The sequence below is a fragment of the Anarrhichthys ocellatus genome, unplaced genomic scaffold (genome assembly GCF_004355925.1).
Source record: "Anarrhichthys ocellatus isolate YVR2014 unplaced genomic scaffold, GSC_Weel_1.0 scaffold9, whole genome shotgun sequence".
Lineage (NCBI taxonomy): Eukaryota > Metazoa > Chordata > Actinopteri > Perciformes > Anarhichadidae > Anarrhichthys > Anarrhichthys ocellatus.
In genome coordinates this window covers 6,136,118-6,155,727 of record NW_022280039.1, presented here as the reverse complement: position 1 = coordinate 6,155,727, position 19,610 = coordinate 6,136,118, and the positions used below count along the sequence as shown (strand labels likewise).

The 19,610-nt window shown below is 39.0% G+C and overlaps 3 protein-coding genes and 1 long non-coding RNA gene across 4 annotated transcripts in view; 2 read left to right on the top strand and 2 right to left on the bottom strand.

Annotated features, from left to right (window-relative positions):
- Positions 1-20: 20 nt before the first annotated feature.
- On the top strand, positions 21-6,579 carry idua (alpha-L-iduronidase). The gene is made up of 14 exons (XM_031849237.1): positions 21-946; positions 1,316-1,456; positions 1,606-1,688; positions 1,869-1,976; positions 2,427-2,522; positions 2,831-3,033; positions 3,309-3,488; positions 3,690-3,906; positions 4,100-4,309; positions 4,445-4,566; positions 5,239-5,364; positions 5,741-5,817; positions 5,970-6,070; positions 6,216-6,579. The coding sequence occupies exons 1-14, from the start codon at positions 810-812 to the stop codon at positions 6,314-6,316; spliced, it is 1,902 nt and encodes a 633-aa protein (XP_031705097.1). The 5' UTR covers positions 21-809; the 3' UTR covers positions 6,317-6,579.
- Positions 6,580-8,552: 1,973 nt separating this feature from the next.
- Positions 8,553-10,534, bottom strand: LOC116384499 (uncharacterized). The gene is made up of 4 exons (XR_004212814.1): positions 10,392-10,534; positions 9,667-9,721; positions 9,139-9,237; positions 8,553-8,864 (listed from the first exon to the last, which is right to left on the bottom strand). It is a non-coding gene; the product is annotated as an uncharacterized LOC116384499 (long non-coding RNA).
- Positions 10,535-12,788: 2,254 nt separating this feature from the next.
- LOC116384569 (potassium voltage-gated channel subfamily V member 2-like) lies at positions 12,789-15,028 on the bottom strand. Its single transcript, XM_031849375.1, has 2 exons — positions 13,817-15,028; positions 12,789-13,055 (listed from the first exon to the last, which is right to left on the bottom strand). The coding sequence occupies exons 1-2, from the start codon at positions 14,999-15,001 to the stop codon at positions 12,789-12,791; spliced, it is 1,452 nt and encodes a 483-aa protein (XP_031705235.1). The 5' UTR covers positions 15,002-15,028.
- Positions 15,029-18,873: 3,845 nt separating this feature from the next.
- The window catches only part of LOC116384741 (transmembrane protein 150A), a 10,515-nt gene continuing 9,778 nt past the window's right edge, over positions 18,874-19,610 (top strand). Inside the window, exon 1 of the mRNA XM_031849682.1 lies at positions 18,874-18,937. The gene's annotated coding sequence lies outside the window, so the exon portion shown is untranslated. The remainder of the gene's footprint in view (positions 18,938-19,610) is intronic.

Genomic DNA, 19,610 nt, shown 5'->3' with positions numbered 1-19,610 from the left:
ATGTAACTAATGGAGAATGGCTCCTCGAGTCTCCACGCGAATGCTTTCACCCGTCATATGACTTCTGTAAGCCTAATAGTTCTGTGCAACTTGTATTTATATGGAATATATAGATAAGAGCCCCTTGCATGTGTGTACTGGAAATAAAATAAATCCCCGAATCCCATTTCTAGGGCATTTTCGACCATTAAATAAAATCATCTGCCCAACAACACTCTCAGGAACTACAAGGAGCACATTCAAGTATTTGGTTTGAATGAACTAACAAGTAAATATTTCATAGGAAACACATTTAATAATAATTAAAATTTTAGCATTTTTTAAAATCCAGACTTTGACCATTAATAAAACTATGATTTTTCACTTGATTTTAAAAAATGACTACTACTTGCCCAAACTGTGTCCATACCAGATTTAAATGATTTAAACCTATCTGAACAAATGTTGTGGTCCGTTTCCTTATCATACTAAATATAGTCTTTTGTCACAAATGGGTCATTGCTTATTTTAAAATGGTGTCAACAATTCTGTCTGTTTTTCAAAAACACTAGCGCGTGTACAAAACTACAACAACCGACACCAACAGGGTCGCATGCATTAAACGTCATCGTGCTCAGCTGACCGCGACATCCTCCTCGCGCTCGCGTTTGTTTTGAGGATCACGTTAAAAGCCTCTTTTTATTATTTACATTCAAATAACGTGTAACGTTAATCCCTATTGGAGTTAAGTTGCCCCCTCGTTACAAACTTCACATTTATGAGCAATTAAACTAGCGCGACCCACAAAGTTGCCATGCTCGGTCGCAGACATGCATTGGAAAACTTTCTCTGTCTTTATGTTACTTCTTAACGTCAGCGAAACTTCAGCAACTTCATGCGTCATCGCAGTGGATGTGGGGAGACCAGTGGGAGATCTCAAACAGTTCTGGAGGAGCACTGGTTTCTGGTATGGTTGTTATTTACAATCATGATAGCGAAACACACAGTAATGGACAATAAGTGGCGAGAAAGATGACAGTTTAGTTGAATTGGAGAAATTAACGTGTTTTCTACCAGAAGATCTGTTATTAAGAAAACGTATTAAATAATGTTGCACCAAGTAAACATATTTAACAAAGCAAAGACTTTTCTAAAATGTTCTTTTTTTTTTTTTCCAAGAGTTAAATCATGTCAGGCTGACTCTTACTGGGCCACACTTTAATATTAATTCTATGAACAAGCTGATGAATAAATCTTTAAAGTCGATCTTTAAAACGCCTTTTTGTGTCACTGGTGCATCACAAATTAAAATAGGAGGCTCTTCTTTGTGCCACAGTCCCCCGCTCCCTCACACCCAGGCCCACCAGTTTGACCTGAGCACGGACCAGCAGCTGAACCTGGCCTATGTGGGCTCAGTCCCCCACGGAGGGATCCAGCAGGTCAGGATCCACTGGATGTTGGAGTTGGTTACTGCACAGTAAGTAAACCAGCAAGTGATAATAAGAACATGCCGCTTAATATCATGTATTTGTCTAGTTTGAAGATCACATAGCGTATGATTATCAGTTGCTGGTTTTTTGAGGGTTCCTTAAAATGACTGACTGCTGTCTGATTTTATTGTTGCAGAGATATTGGAGGACAACCCCAGTACGACTTCACTAAACTAGACCAGCTCATAGAACTCTTGTGGATTAATGGACTCCGACCAGGTATTGAACCACATTTAAAGTCATCTTCTTCCTCAATAAATCACACCAGCCTTCATGTTCTCATCTGTTTGCCAGATTGGTGCTTACAGGATAGATGTTATGTTATGTTATGTTATGCACTTGTGACATGTGACTGTTAAAATCTGAACTGTAATTAAGTCCTGCACATCTGGTTGTCAGGTTTTGAACTGATGGGCAGCGTCTCTAACTATTTCACTGACTTTGAGGACAAATCACAAGTGGTCGAGTGGAGAAATCTGGTTTATCTGATAGCCAAGAGGTACATCGGTGAGTGCCATTGTTTTCTCACTATTGTGTTATATTATTTTGTTATATATTATGTTTTTTGCTTTCCATACCACGTAATCATGGTCAGTGAAAACCTGAATCTGAAAAATACAATAATTGCAATTGAGAAGCAGTGTTTAAGTAAATGTTTACAATGATTATTGCCAGTTATTTCAACCTACTTGGGAGGGGATTGCTATTAAAGATTATATCAAGATATATATTTATGTATGTTTTTGATTGTTGAGGTTTTATTGTTAAATAGTGTACATTATTGGATAAGTTTAGCCTTGGTTGTAATTTCCTCACAGAAACATTAATTAAATGTACGTGCAAATGTTTTTTTGTTTAATGTAACATAACAATAATTAGACTATAATGAAATTAAACTGAACTGTGTGATCCTTTCCTGCATAATGTGATTTAATGTCGTGTTTTGTTTAATTACAGATAAGTATGGCCTGGGAAGTGTCTCTCAGTGGAACTTTGAAACATGGAATGAGCCCAACAACCATGACTTTGATAATGTCACTGTGTCAATTCAAGGTAAACACATTGTTCATCCTACATGACGTTTCTATGTCATGTCAGTTATATTTTAAGTGGAAGTTTTTGCTAAATGTAGCCATTGGTACAAGGAAATGCAAATGTGTTGCTAATCAATTTTGCTCTCACTTTCTCTCATAGATAAAGTGAGTAATCTGAAAATGTTTGATAAATGCGTATTGGAAACTCGTACGTCCATGATTGGACACTTACTTTATATTTGGCTGATACTGACATTAAACAAGATCGTACTTCATTTATTTACTGATGTCTACCTGCAGTTTGATGTACAACACACTTTTCTTTAGGGTTTCTAAACTACTATGATGCCTGTTCGGAGGGTCTGCGTGCTGCCAGCAGTCTCCTGAGGTTTGGGGGTCCAGGAGACTCCTGTCATTCTCCCCCACACTCCCCATACTGCTGGGCCATGCTGCAGCACTGCTACAACGGCACCAACTACTTCACTGGAGAGACGGGGGTCAGGATCGACTACATCGCCCTGCACAAGAAGGTTCACTTTTCTGGACTCAAAGCATATCTAAAAAAAATATGAAATGTTTTGTCATATTCATTGCTGTGAGGATATTTGTTTTCACTATAGGAGACTCAATCTAGTTGATATATTCACTTTCGAGAACAAAAACAAGGATAGTGATGTTATTGAAATACATGTTGCCTGAGTTATGTAAAACTGTATTTAGTAATGCAACCATTAGCATAATTAATTATAAAACTAATGCAATTAGAATAATTTTTAGAAGCTAATTTTCTGTTTCTGCTCCTCAGGGAGGAGGCTACTCCTTGCCCATCCTCCAGCAGGAGATCCAGACGGTGGGGGAGATCCGGGAGCGTTTCCCCCGGTTCCACAGCCTCCCTGTTTACAATGATGAGGCCGATCCGCTGGTGGGCTGGTCCAGGCCTCAGGAGTGGAGGGCCGATGTAACCTACGCTGCGATGGTGGTGAAGGTAAGGGATGGAGGACAGCAACATGAAAATCACCTAGAGAGGGAAAATCAAACTTGAATTGAAATGAAGAGCAAATTATGGCTGAAGCTAATTCCGAATTTTAGAATGGCTGCAATTGTTTTTGCCAACTCAAATGAGAAATTAATTTAAAATAAAATACAATTTCACGCAACCAGTCTTCTGTCCTGCTCTCTACAACAGGTAATAAACCAGCACCAGTATCTGCTGCTGGCTGACCCAAACAGCACCATCAACTACACCCTGCTCAGCAACGACAACGCCTTCCTCAGCTACCACCCACACCCCTTCACCCAGCGCACGTTGACTGCCCGCTTCCAGGTCAACAACACCGAGCCGCCTCACGTCCAGCTGATCAGGAAGCCTGTCCTCACTGTCATGGGCCTGCTGGCTTTGCTAGGTGACGATCTCTTTACTTTTAAAACGGGTGACATCTCCAGGGTTTTACATGTGCCTCAGTGGAAGTGTATGGTTGAGTTATGAAGCAGCCCCTTGTACACGCAAAGCTCAGGTCTCCTTGATGTTGCCGTCTCATCTTCCCCAGTCGTATTTTAATAGCCCCGTTTCCTCTCCTGTATATGATGTACTTTCAGGAGAGACCCAGATCCTGGCTCAGGTTTTGAGCTCAGCAGGAAGCACCAACAGCACGGTGGGAGTTCTCGCCAGCAGCCACAAGCCTGTAATAGCAGGAGGCTCAGACAGCTGGCAGGCAGCGGTGCTGATCTACAACAGTGACGACAACAGCACCTCCACTAACACTGATGACGTCACCATTTCACTGAAAGGATTGGCTGCTCAGAAGGGTAGGTTTAACAAGATACTGTTGCGGTCGATTAAAAGGTGTTTATAGTTACGGTCGTATTTTAAAAAGGTCTTTTATTTCTGCAAGAGAGGCCTGCCTGTCAGTGCTGCCTGTTATCTTCGTGTTTGCTGTCCAGGTCTTATGTACATCACATATTACATTGACAACAACGTAACCAACCCGTACCAGCTGTGGCAGAGCATGGGCAGCCCCGACTACCCAACAGCAGAACAGTTCAGACGCCTCAGGAGTGTGCAGGTAAACAGGAGGGCTGAACAATATCATACAAATTGACATTATGATAGATTTTTGTTTGCAGTTTATTTATCATTGTTTAAAATCAACAATCTAAATCAACTTTCAACATACTTTAGTTTTTACCATAGTGACAAAGCCAACTTAGCCATCAAGTGTCAGGAGTATTATGATTGGCCCAATTTGCCATGTTACATCGCATCCTTCATACAGTGACCACTGTGCATGTATTAAGTAGTGTAAATACAATATATTGTTTTTCCCTAAAATACATTGATATCATAAAGATCATATATCTGTAAGTTTAATTTACCATTTGGTAGATTACAAGCCAGGTGTGCTCAATCTCTCAGATTTCCTGTTAGTTATAAGAAGGGCAGATGCACACAGAGTCTCATATTAGCGTGGATGAAATGCTTCTAAACTGTATATATATATACTGTATATATATATATATACTGTATATATATATATATATCCTAGTTGCAAATTGTTTTGAGACGAGGTGTATTTAGGGATGAAAATCTTGTTGAATTGTTGTTGACATCTATTTGCTGTCACCAGCACTATCAACATTTAGGCAGAGCAGATTCCTTTGATCTATTTGGGCTTTTACTTCTCAATAGAGTGCTATTAGACATGCTGTGACCCACTAACAATGTGTCATTGTGTCAGGACCCTCACGTCGAAGGACCCTGGGAAGTTCCTGCAGCGGACACTCTGACTCTGAAAGCCAAACTGTCTGTGCCGTCTGTCCTCCTCGTCCATGTTTGTGCCCAGCCCAAAGCAGAGCCAGACCAGGTCGGTACCAACACACATTAACAATGTTAAGTCAAACTAAATGTGATTGTTTTCCTCGTTTGCATGTGCCTCACAGTCCACCTCGGAGCTTTTCATAAATGTTATTTATCTTCATTTGAATCCTACCTTGTGTCCTTGTTTGTCAGTCTGTAGAGTTGAGCGTGTGTTTCTGTGTCAATGCAAGTAAGACGAGTGAGATTTTCTCCAGTTGCAATGTGAGAAGGTGATTTTATGATTTGGGTATGATGACAGTAACTCAAAGCTTGTGTTATGATGAAAGCAAGTGGTAGACGGCCAACAGGAAAAAGACCTGTATGGGACTGAGCTGACTATTTCAAACGAGATGAACTCTAAACTGCTTTTGACTTTTGATTAGATCAACGGATTACACTTCATCAGGATCACGAAAGGCCAAGTCCTGATTGTCTGGTCAGACCACTGTGTTGATTCCAAGTAGGTGCACATGATTATTACTTTATTTATGTCACGGCAAGAAAATGTAAAGTATTATCCAGAACTGACTATGTGGAAATTGAGTATGTAATATGCATAACCAAGAACAAGACAGCATTGATTTATGCATTTTAACTCATTCGTATTTGCAGATGCATTAAGACATTTGAAGTGGAGTTCTCCACAGACAACAAGGAATTCAACAGAATTAATACTCAAGACACCATTTTTACTTCTTACGTTTATTCGCCTGGTAAGAATTTCCACTTAATTATTTTAAGGATTGTTAAATGATGGCAATGTCTAACAAAACAGAATTGTTCCTCACCTTTCAAACTGTATGGCATCGTGACATCCAGCCATAGAAATAAGACCATGTACCATGTTGTGTTTTGTAGTGGGCCAGGAGGTCGGCGGTCTGTACAGAGTCCGAGCTGTGGACTACTGGGGAAGGCCTGGCCAGTACTCGCTGCCAGAGAGGTTTACAGGGGAGCACTAGACCAGGATCAAGTCTGGTAGCATTGATATGATGTTTCTAAATACTTTTGCACAATGTCAATACATTTTATAGAGATCAATGTGCTGATTACATAAATATACATTATGGGTAAACTCTGATCTGCCCAATCTCATTATAAGCATATATTTATTGTTCATACTCCTGCTCTAATTAACAGTAATACAGGCATCAGCTCTTTTGATAGTGTATAGTTGTTGTAATTTCAAAGACTTTTATATTGTCAGATAAAAGTGATTGAATACAATTATCATCACAAATGTCATTATTTCTGAAGCGGTTGTAGATTTATTGGTTTGTGGAGATCTATAGTAAGGATTGAACACACCCTGTCTTGGTGGAAATCCGTAACATAAATATAATCTTTGGATTTGGCTGTTTTTGGTTTGGATGACTATATTGTAAACAAATCCCACGAAAGGACCACGACAAACAATGTGTCAGCCTTTCAATACTTTCTGACTTTTCTACCACTGTCTGTGGCACAAAAGCAAACAGAAGTCACACATTTGTCTGGAACTATTTTCAGCAGCGAATTAATGCACAGTTGGTTTAATGATTTTGGTCAACAATAGAGCTCTACAGCAGAGGAATAACATATATCAATACTTTTTCTGTAAAATGTCTTTTCGTTGGATTTGTTGACTAAAAGATGATAGAACTTCACTAGACTTCTCCTTTTTAATATATTTACAAATGAATAGACCAGCTGTGTCACACATCCATAAGGACAACTTGTTAAACGTAGTGTTAAAATAAGATTTTGTTGTTGCTGGTTAATAATTTGTCGTTATTGGTATGAAAGGAGAAGTACAATACATGTCACTGAGCAATGAGAGTAGTAATTAACTGATATCTACAGAAACTGTTATAATCAACCAACAAATAAGGGATACATTCATAATCTTTTGTTATCTGTAATATGTACATTTGTTCTACTATATTTTTGTACTGTTTTGTATTTGTTTGTGCACTAGAGAGGATCAAGCTAAATTGCTTACACAGTTTTTTTACAAAGACAAGGACAAGAGCAAGTTTCTTTACAAAAGGTATTGTCACCAATACAGAATGATTGCGCAGTGATCCATTGGTGTGACAATACTGCGCTGTTATTTCATAACCTTCCCTCCACCAGTTATAGTTTTCATTAAATTTGTCTTGGAAATATATTTGAATCTTGGTATTGTTGGTGACAATTTTTTTCATGGCCGTTGAATCTGGTTTATCTACATAATAATTCGGCGCTGTCGAAACTATCAACCTGTCGTGTGACATGTAAACAGTATTAACCCTGCATCTCTAATCCGAAAACAAAAGCTAGGTTTAAATGATCCTAGACTTGCTGATCTGGAGCTTAGGTTCAGCATGTCTGGACTCCAGCCATGTCAGGTCACTGACTGCTTGATATTTGCAGGTGACTGTCAGAGGAATACACAAACCTCTCCATAAAATGAGGTGTGGTCTTCACTAAGATGAATGTTGATAGCATCTGGGCAACATGCATATCTGTAGTGGCCTTCACTGTGACCCTGAAGGGACTGCAGGAATAGTTAGATTTAAGGGAAATGTCATGTATGATTTTACCCATAATTCTGTAAAGTCAGATTTTTTGGTTTGGAATGTACTTGGGACGGAAACAATGAGTTGTTTAGTAAATAAACAGTAAGATAATGGGCAACTCTTTTGACAATTAGTTATTTTTTTAAGCAGCAAATAACATTTCCTAGTTTCCGCTTTTCCTTTTTTTGTGAAAGCCGAGTGTTTTGGGGTTTTACACCATTTGTCAGACTAAAACTAGAGGAAAGTATAATGGGCATTTCACCATTTTATATGCCATACATTTTACACAAAGAAAATAAAAGGTAGATAGTTATTGTGTTTCAGCCCTTTGCCGGTGCTGACCAATCCTTTTAACGTTATGTTTCTCAACCTAATTAAACATGCAGTTTAGAAAGCCAAGTGTTAACTATCTCAATGTACATGGGCTCACAAAGCTACAGTACATACGCCATAAGATAATTAAATGAGACTTTAACTTAACAGCTTCCTTTGGAAATGATTCTTATGACATTTATGCACCTTCGTCTTTTAATAAAAACACAATGGCAAAATAATATTCATTTTAATATAAGGTTCGCCATACCTGTCCTGTAACAGTGGCTGATGGAGAAAACTGATTATAACCTAAGGACATGTCTGCAAACAAAGACTACAGTGATCATGTAATTATGTATTTATTACATTGTTTCATTACCAACATGAACATTATAACTTATGAGTGCGTATTACAATGCAAGAGCTTTATTTTATATCATGCAACTAACCTACAAATAATTGTCTATGGCAATCCAGAGAGGTGTTGTATTATACAAGGTAACAGTGAATACGTCCATAACACGGTAGTGTTTGACTGGTTGGTACCCGACTTTGCCATCATTACTCCGGGAAAAAAGGAGGAACAGGTTGGGAATTGCACATGGACATCCTCACACAGCACACCAGCTTCACTTCAGAATAGTATCTTCACTTGCTGTAAGGAAAGAGTAAAAAAAAAAAAAAGTGAGATTAGTACAATTAGGATTTTACAGAGCAAATATGGTTTACAGTTATAAATTGACAAATAACGTGCATTACATTGAACGGCTATACGATCACTTTGTGCAATGCAACAAACTATTATATTGTGTACACACTGGTATTGCCATTATTGCATCCCCCCCCCCTGTAAACAGTGCAGCATGCAGGTGTATGCAAGTGCAAACTGTAGACTAAGTATTAGACAGGATTGAAGCCTAAGAGGCTACCTTCTGCTAGCTCCTTTGCGATGCGCTCCTGCTCCTCGCGAACCTTTTTCTCCTCCCCCTCGATCCGCCTCTCCTCAGCTGCAATAGGCTTCAAATTATCTGAGGAAAATAAGGAGTTTCTTTTTTTTTAAAAATCATAAAAAAACAAATTTAAAAAAAAAAAGGCACTCAACATCGACTGTATTTCAAAATGACATTTAGTAACATTATGTTAAGATGCACCATTCAAGAATTACCTATATTAGGGCATCAAGTGTCACATCATCCTTAATAAAATGCTGCAGGAACTGAGTGTAGTCTGTCCTCTTTTGGCACTTTAACCCTTTAATCAACTGGAGTTCATAATCTGATGTTTCAAGCTAATGACCTTGTATGCTTTTTGTAAGAATCAGGTTTTAGACGATGTTTAAAGCGTCCAATGTACTCCCCTATGCCGTACAAATTACTAGTATATTCAGTGTATTACGGTGGGTTTATCTCAGTGCACTGTTCCAGTTAAATGCATGATGACTAATAAGAATAACTCACCATATCTCTTTTTGCCATAGATGATGCCAGCAATCAAAGCTGAATACCTTGCTGTCTGTGAAAGGAGAAATCCATGCAAATGAATGTCAGTGGTGCAGTCCCTTCAGTCTGCAAATCCTCAATCAAGTATTTAAAAAGAAGTTCTACTATCCATCGGTACTACATCAGTGGAAAGTACATTTACAAGTTTTAGTGACGTAAATACCAGCAGAGGGCGACAACAAGGAAAACAAATGTATTCAAAAACATGAGTTACAGCTGAATTAACGAACGGTGATCTGTGTTTTCACCGAGATAAAGGATACGATATGATTTATAAAATGTCTTATAATTTAGTGGATGAATGTTCATTATATCCAAGGACATTTCTATTAATAACAACCAGTGCTAGTGCTAGCATTACATCGATTCAATAGAGACACTCAGTGCGACTCTTAGCTATTAGCAACGTCAATGATGATGGTGATATTTCAATCCATGCACGTTGCACCAAACAATATCAGTCAACAAAAGCATTGATAAAAACAAAGCAATAAGGCAGCACAGATGCTAAAACTAACGTTGATCAGTTACCACTAACGTTAGCTGTAAGCTAGCATAGTGCCCAGCTAACGGCTAGCAGGTTAGCGTGCTGTGTGTTGCTAGCAAGCTGAACTACGACTGCAAAGGTAATTTACAGTAAAACACGAGCAGCATCTTCTCACAATATTAACCGCAACACGAACCTTAATCAAAGGCGACACTGCAACTGGAGGAGCCATCGTTTAACAGCAGGCTAGCAGCTAGCAGCAGAGGTCACTTTACCACCAGAGGACTGTGAGAGAAGGTTCTTCTTCTGAGGGTTGACTGCAGCAGATACCGGGGTAGAACTACTGCCATCTCCTGGATAAACTATCAGTTTCACTGGCAATTTATAGATGGTTCCACTAGTCATGTACAAAGAACATGCTACAATAAAATACATCAGGCTGGATCATATCTCTCTTTTTTGCCACAAACCCCAATAATCTGCAAATAAAAATGTTTCCGTATCTAACGATGTGTTTATAAATATAAATACACTGTGCAATACAAAAAGTATTCTGTCTGTATATATAATATTTTAGTTATTGTGGATTTTTTTAACTTTTTAACTTATTTAATATTCTTTACTCTTTTATTACTTATTTACTTATTTATAATACTTGCTTTTGATCTTGTTTTTTTACTATGTTTCTTGTTTGCACTTTAATGTATATATGCTGTATAAAGGATTATCTTATTTTATCTTATCTATTTATAAATATGTTGTTTGTTTATTAGCAAATAATATAGAAATATTAAATTAATATTTGAGTTTTCTGAAAGACACATGTATAACATTTGTGATGCTATTTCAGCTGCATGTTTCCAATAAAAAAAAAAGCAATAATCTAATTAGAACCTTTACTGTCTCCCACCATAACATGTCATCGACTTTCTCTACATCATAAAACACTGTTACCACTTTTTCTTTCTTAATGTCCCTCGAACCTCTGTGTCCTGACGTTGTACTGGGTCCACATGTCCCATTTCATTATTAAAACCAGTATGGTCTGACAGGAAGCATCTTTGATATCTCTACTGTTCACCTCAGGTTTCATACACTTGAGTGTCCAGTTTATTAGGTAAGCGTTGCTAAATGGAGAGTAATATAAAAACATTTATATTATCTTACCTTTATGAGGATTATCATTCACATCATTATCAGGTTTGCTGTTACTGTGTCGGACAAGTGTGTTCAGCCGTTGTCATTTTGGACACTGTAGTTTGTGGTGCTGTCGATCTGTATTGCCAGTTAAATATTTGACTCTCCTCTTTTTGACATCACATTATGCTTTTTGCACCAAGGAGGTTTTTTTCGCAATAGCAAAGGTTATCCAGAAGAGGTCAGTAGAGATGTATGCAGGTTAACAGGTCTGATGTATCCTGAAACGTGCATGAAGAGGCAGTATTTATGTTTAAAATATGTTTTTTATTGAAAGCATTTGTGCAAGACTTTTGGCATTTGTACAATTAAGGGAATAGCTTCATTTTTTACATTACTTAAATTTAATTTACAAAATCAAATAGAAAAGACAGAGAGAAAGGAAAAAGACAACAAAAAAGGGGGAATAAACCCATCATTCACACGCCCGTCCATCACTACTTGTGATTTGAGTTGTATTCAGTTTGATTGGTGTTCGAGAAAAGAAATAAATGGTGGCCAATAATAATTGCTCAAGTTTATCATTCAAGAGGAATCTAGTTCCCTCTCTGTGCAATATGTCAGTTCTGTGATCCACAGCTTCACTGGAGGCACTTCAGCATTTTTACAGAATTTGAATATAAGATTGAATATTTGAATAGTATTGTTTGCTACTCTTCGCCCATGGGAGACAAAATGTTGTTGAGTAGCAGTCAATATGAAGGTGTAGTATTTAGTCAATGAGGAGCAGTACAGTGTTTATTGACAGGACAGTGTTTATGAGACTGCATTGTGTGCATTCTATATAGGCAGAACTATAGTACATTGAAAACACATGAAAAGCAGCACCAGTATTTGAAGGTTCAGTACACTTTGCACCAGCAGATCTCCTGTGTGAGTGTACAGATTTAAAACATGGCATCTGCAAATAGAAAAAAGTAATTGCTCAGGTCCTTGCTGGTTCCTGGTTAAGCTGTCTCTGAAAAGTACATCTTCCAAACTCAGTGGAGTAATGTTGTAGATGAACAAAAAGGTCAATGCCCTGAGAGCTGCTATGGTAATTTAAAAGCTTTTGTCATTCAATCCCTAGTGCCCCAGACCAAATCAATATCAAAAATAAGCATATTCCTGCTTGTTCCAACTTCACTGAAGCCACCTGATAATTATAGGGAAAAAAGGTGCACCATTACATCAAATGGAAATATTGTGTGTTGTGATGTGTTTTGCATAGATTTATACAAGTTTCCTCCAAATTCTTTTTGACAGTTTATTTGTACATAATAATCCCAACCACAAAAGCTGCCAAACACGTAGCCAGATGTGCCACTACTGAGGATCGAACCCTCATCTTTAGTCCCTGTTCCACCTATCATCACATACACATCACATATTTATTTTTTAAAAGTCACATAAGAAATCAATGTGCGGGATATTGGCGGCTTCCAAAACAGCGGTTAAACTTGTCCACTGTCCTATTGGAAAATCTCACCTTCCCTCGATTCTTCACGGAGGCTGTGTACTGATTGGACTTGAGTTTAGAGTAATAGTCTGAGAACTTATTGAAGAGAATGGATATGGGGAGACCGTTGAGGATGATTCCAAAAGAGATGCAGATGAAAGCGAAGAGACGGCCCAGTATTGTCTCTGGGTAGATGTCTCCGTAGCCCACAGTGGAGATGCTGACCTGCAACGGAGTGAAGAGAGCAGTCAGTGGTGATGGAGAAACATGAATCTCAGACCCACCAGGAGGTTTTGCCTGTATAGGCAGGAGGATCAGATTCTAATGGAAGCCAGGACATCCCCAATATTCTTTACCCAGTGACACAGGTAAGTACAATAAAGATTAAGTATACAAAGTCAAAAGAGAAACAAAGAATTAACAGAACACAATGCAACGCTGTGGCTATCAACCAGTCCTAATTCTGGAGCCCCTCTGCACTAGTCTCGAGATACCAGACAATCAGAAATCTTTGAGTTCTAGTTGAGCAAAACGTTTGGAGACCTACTTGTTAGTTTATACTCTGCACTGAGAAACCCTGTAAAGTTAGCTGACTATACTGTTTTACCTAATATTGGATTTAAATATACAATCTGTTGGTTGAATGTTCCCATTGGCCACGCAAGGTACACATACCAAAGCATGAGGGGAACCATCCTGTAGTAGAGCTGACCTCATTGTGTTTTGTAAGCTAGGTAGTGCTGGAGTTATCACACCATTGAGGGACTTTATCAGCATTAAAGTAATTCAAGGACCGGGCACTTCTTTTCACTTACATAAATAGGTTACTTAGGTCTGTTTCTAAGTGATGTATTTAAGTTTTATGATTTTAAAATGTTTGTGCTTTCCATATTTCTCTCCATACTGTGTATCTTCCCTCTAAGTTAACTTCCGAGTCCTGCCCTGCTGGGCTTTTACACTATTACATTTTACAACGACGTACTTACAGCTGCCCACCACCATGCATGAGGAATGCTGGTGAAGTTTGTTTGTGGCATGTCATGCTCCACAGTGTACACCATAGCGGAGAAGCTGAAGATGCCCATGGCGATGAAAAGGAAGAGACAGCCCACTTGCTGGTAGCATTGACGCAGAGTGAAGCCAAACGCCCGCAGACCTGTGGAGTGTCGCGCCAGTTTCAAGATACGAAAGATTCGCATCAGTCTCATGATCCGCAACACTTGGCCCAGCTTTCCCACCTGCCCCACCGCCTGCATGTCGGCCTCATGCTTCATGTAGTTTTCCTTATTGTCAAAGAACTCCAGGATGGCCTGCACATACTGAGGCAGGATGGCAATCAGGTCCACGGTGTTGAGCACACTCCTGCTGAAGGATTTGAGGTCAGGAGTGGACATCAGACGGAGCAGGTACTCCATGGTGAAGAAGGCGATGCAGACGGACTCCACGTATTCCCAGTACGTCTTACCACTGAGCTGACCTTTAGGAGTTGTGTATTGCATCTCCTCTACTGTGTTAAGAGTCATGGCCACCAGGGAGACTATGACAAACAGGCTGGAGACCACCGCCATCAGCTTGGCCTTGATAGACGAAAACGGCATCTCCATCAAGTTCCAGATAACCCTGCGTGTCTGGCCCATGAACATGTCATGAAAGAGCTCCTCATTCTCCTCGATCTCCACCTCTGCCTCCAGCTCCCGCTGGATCTTCAGCTGCTCGTTCAGTTCATCCTGCCTCTCCTCGAAAGAGATGCGGCAGCAGCGGTGGGTGTTCTTGATCCTCACGCCCCAGTAGTTGATCTCCTCCAGGAAGTTGCGGGGACACAACTCATCCTTGATCCACAGCACACCAGTCCTGTAGAAGTTGAAGATGCTGTGGAAGACATCTGGGTCCCTGTCAAAGAAGAACTCATTGTTTGTGACAGTGTAGTCATCGCACAGGTCCAGCTTCATGTTGTGGTCCGTGTAGGTGGCCAGTCGTCCTATTCTGGTCTTGGGATACTTGGCGGCCGTCTTGTAGGCTATCTGGTAGAGTTTCCCCCCTACATTGATGTTGATCATGTAGTTCTTCTTGGGGGATGCATTCTGCTTGAGGAAGCCGTACGGACTACAGTCATCCTCTTCATCTTCATACTCTGCATAAATGTCGTAGATGTCTCTGTTCAGCTCCTGCATGGAGTTCCATGTCTTCACACAGCTTTCTTTGGCAAGTGGATAAGCAATCTCCGAGGGTCTTCGATTAATGTCTAAATCTGCTACTTTGTAGTTGGGGAAGAGACTCTGCCTTCTATTCCACATGTTGGCCACCTTGCTTTTGCTCTCCATGACGATCCCCCCAAGACTACACAACAGACAGAGCCATCAGACCTGCCAGCATTACTGCAGTCTAATACCCCCTTTACCTAAGCATGGAGGACATGAGCAGGATGCCTCATGGCCCCATTAATGTTGCTGACTGAGAGGATCCGCATGCTTACAGGACATCTAAATACCATTATCCCCGGCTGAGCTGCCTGACTGACATGAGGTTGGCTGTGTGGCATTCCTCTACAAATACACATCATGAATTCACCCCCTTTTAGTTGATAAGCTACATGATGTGAGTTGATAGTACCTACAGCTGATTTGGGTAACTTAAAGACAGAATAGACTAAGAATCAGTATTGTTTTTGTCACATGTATTTATGAATGCATAGACACTGTGCAATACGTTAATAATTTTGCAATCCCCAAGGAAGTCATACTGGAAGGTTATGATTGGAAAATATTATTGCATGTTTTCAGTCTTTTGTTTTGCATGAGGAAAACATTTTGTGAGGATTTTCTTTTACAAAATACTTTGCAATTTTCTATTTTTATTTTCAGGGTTATGTGTACTATTTTAAATATACAATAAATTGTGTGTGTGTTGGTTATTATTGTGTAATACTTTAAAATTCAGATACTGGAGGGTAACAAAGGAAGGCTGGTAGATTCATAAAAGAGGATAAAGGCTTTAAGCCTTAGCCTACTTCCTGATTCAGAGGGGGTGCAGGATTCTTCAGAAGTTAAAGTGAGTCAAGGCCACAGACTCCAGGAAATAATGTATATGAAACCCATATATCAATAAAGTTGTGGCATGTCATTAAAAACATTATCATAACTAACAGGCACAGTGATTTAACCAGATGGAATAAGAAACATAACTTTGCTTACAACTGAATCCTCTTATTGGATATCAGATTATAGTCCTGCTGATTAACAGAGCCACCTGACCAGAAATGACGTGCAAGGCAACTGGCTGAAGACATTATGAACCATACAGTATTAATCTTTATTTACTTTCCTGTTCCCAACCACCACTGACTAGTTAAAACAAGTACGGATTTAAGTTGTTAAAGCAGTGACATTTAAATAGAGCTACCAGACTTAAGCTAGTCTTGTTAGTGTAGTGTGTCAACAGAACAAGAGGTGAACTGGATTTGTCATACCACAGGGTCACACCATGCAGATGAGGCCACAGTGAAACAATGCAAATGTTAATATGATATATGATGTGATAAAGGCCTACAGAATGACAGGTCTCAGCTTTTGGGGTTTTAGACACACATGATATACATCAAGTAAAGAGTTTGTTTCATACAAACCAAATTACATTACAAATGTTATGGATGCACAAAAACAATGTCTCATGGTGATTTCTATTTACTAGAGAGGGGAAGCAACCCATGCTGTTCAGTGGGTGTGTGTCAGTCTTACTCCAATTATTATCATGCAGAAGAAATAAGTCAATTTTGATTTTGATTCAACATTTTTTTCCTTATTGATCCAGTCCAGGAAGCAAGATTGTAAAACAAAGCATAAATGGAATCTCTGTTCCAGGCTTAATGGTATCTGCTTTTGAGTTCTAACGTTTCCTGTCACTCACTGTGTTGTTCGCAAGATTTACGGATCACATTTTGCAGTCCCTTCAAAGCTGCTTATAGCAAAACAAGAATGTCGGTTATAATCCTTCATGTAGGTTTATAAAGCCTTGTAAATTCTCTGTGGAAAATCCAAACACAGATTGTTCAGTTACAATAAATGCTACTGTTGAACTTGACCTTTGCTGATGTCATTATACACATACAGGCTTTGCTCAAAATAAGCAGCCACTGGGCATCTAGTTTCTGTTTTCTCAACTAAATGTGTTTTCCCAAAAACATTTTCACTTTTAAGATTCACCGGACAAATGTTGACAATTTAAATGACTTAAACTGTGAAGGTGACAGCATTCAAGAGAAGCAAAAAGACTTGTTTTGAATAATGGATGAATTGTCTGCAGCTACATTTCCAGGTTTGGTATATGTGCCTCACATTAGCACGTTGTAGAAATCAGTGGAACGTTATCTGTTGTTGTCGGCTCTCTCCAGCAGATGGTAATATCATTGGCAAGACGATAATCCAAACCTCACAATGTACTCGCTTTGTCATTTTGCTGAGTGACGGTACTGACAGTGTAATATTGTTGAGGTTGGAAAATTGAATATGACTCAGGTGATGTCCTGTATATTACTGTATGTATGCCATGTTTATGCTGCATCAAGACCAAGCCAATAAAAATAAGTGCTAGCCATGTATAAAATACATAATGTCAGTAGTTGAGCTTTTCCTAGTCACCCTCAATTGAATACACCACATTGATGTTCATTTTTGTTCTGTGCTGATCACACAGTTGGTGGCACTTGAATAGAGCAGAGCCATTGACCCCAGTGCTTTTCCAACTAAGTCAAATGTCAAGGTTTCATCACCGTCCTGCCTTCCAAATAAAATAGTTTGTGACAGCTGGAGGTTCTACGGACAAGTGGGTTACTACTACCACATGTTTATACAAACTCATTTAAAAAAAGGAAGAAATTATATTATTAATTTGACTCAAGCTGCTGAGATTAAAAGAAACAATAAATGAAACGTGCTTGCATTTGCTTGCCACTGGAATAATCACAGAAAATGTAGTTTTAATCAATGAATACATTGATCAAATATAAATTGATTAATTATATTTTCATTTTAAATGATACCTTCAAAAGTAAAAGAAAAAAATACTGTTGCATTTCAAGATATTTTCACTTTAAATGATGTTCTGTAATAATAATTGAATTTCAAAAATGGAAAAGGAAAACAAATTTTAAAATGGCTTTTACATTTGACTTTTTGTTATTCCACTTAACTGCCTATCATATTCCATCTCAGTATTAATTTGTTTTCTACTTCATGAAGTCTAACCCACAAGAGAGCAGCTGAAGCTTTGATTGGATAACTGTTACGTGTGGGTGGGAATCTTGTGTGTCAGAGCCAAATACTGCTATTAATTACACCTGTGCCTCCCTGCTTTGACACGTAAAGATGACTGCAATGGATGCGGTTAAAATTGTACTTCTCTCATCATAAATGTGGGTCGGTGCCAGCGAGGTTTTTCCAGTTAAAATATGACATTTGATATCCTATTCCAGATTTGTTGTCCTACAAACACGTTTCGTGGGCATTTTTTGAAACATAATTTTAAAAAGGGTATAAGAGAAACATTCACGTTCCTCTTATGTGTTATAAGTTAAACATCTCAGTGGACATTCTCATCAAAAACTATGGAGGTGTCTGTCGCCCAGCAGGCCTGTTAGTTACATCACAATAAAACCAGAGATTGTGCGAAAATAAAAGCATCATATTCATTAAAACAAATAATGTTAAAAAGATCAACCCGGTTGAACACGTAGTGAAACTGTTGATTTAAATTAAACTGACATGTAAGGTGATTTTATTCCAGCTGGCACCGAAGGCTTTTTTAATTCCTGGGGCACACATTCGCTGATGGGGATTCTTCCAATGTATCAATTGTTTTGTTCATGTAAATACGTTTTGCAGAACATCTATATTTCTACTCTTATCATGAACGGAATGAGTTTGTAAAATGAAACAAATAATGTTTTGAATAATTTCCTAAAAGCCATTCTCACTGTGAAACTATCATTATGTCTTATTTTGAAATGCACAGCCGGAAGTCATTTATGCCGCTAGCCTCGTCTGCTAAGAAATCGCTGTTTTTAAAGGGAAACCAAGGTTGTTGAGGTCTGTGGTGGGCATAGCAGGTTGAAGGTATGTGCAGATTCCCCTTTTGTGTACTCACTGTCTCAACAGCGTCAGTTTTATTGTCCTCTAACTGTCTTTTGTTTAGCAGCTTATCACTTAGGTTAGCGGAAATCAAGGTGCAGGCAAGTCAAGACAACTGGTAAAGTGCAAGCTAACAAGCTAGCTTTGTTGAAGCTAATAAAGCTAACGGTACCGTTAACCGGTTCACTGGCACAGGCTGCCGACCACAGTGATGCTGCTCAGTCTGTTTGGCTCCACTAGTCGACTGTGGAGAAGTGAATATAATTTATTCGCTGTTTATTACATTGTCACAGTTGTACACAGTCTTACAAGTACAGTGCCGAGTATTTCCTCTGAATGGCTGCGGGGGTTGGGGGTGCTATGGCCCCCCATAACGTTACATATACTCAAACACACTCTCAGTTTTGCGATGATTAACTCAGTATCCGGCCTTTTAGCTGCTCCTGAGAGGCTAGTTATGAATATTAAAGAAATGATAGTTATACTGCATATATCTGACCAACTTGAGCTACATCTGCAACTGGTTTGTGAACTTTCACGGGTTATTCATAATTTGACCTAATGCTGCTCTATGCTGTCATGGAAAGTTTACATTGTGTGTGTGTGTGTGTGTGTGTGTGTGTGTGTGTGTGTGTGTGTGTGTGTGTGTGTGTGTGTG

What these genes read in the sequence shown, in the direction of transcription:
- idua (XM_031849237.1), top strand. Translation starts at nt 810, where the DNA reads ATGCATTGGAAAACTTTCTCTGTCTTTATGTTACTTCTTAACGTCAGC. An exon ending in TTGGAGTTGGTTACTGCACA is followed by an intron (nt 1,457 to 1,605) that starts GTAAGTAAACCA and finishes TTATTGTTGCAG; the next exon opens with AGATATTGGAGGACAACCCC. An exon ending in ACGCTGCGATGGTGGTGAAG is followed by an intron (nt 3,489 to 3,689) that starts GTAAGGGATGGA and finishes TCTCTACAACAG; the next exon opens with GTAATAAACCAGCACCAGTA.
- LOC116384569 (XM_031849375.1), bottom strand. Translation starts at nt 15,001, where the DNA reads ATGCAGGAGCTGAACAGAGACATCTACGACATTTATGCAGAGTATGAA. An exon ending in ATGCATGGTGGTGGGCAGCT is followed by an intron (nt 13,056 to 13,816) that starts GTAAGTACGTCG and finishes ACTCCGTTGCAG; the next exon opens with GTCAGCATCTCCACTGTGGG.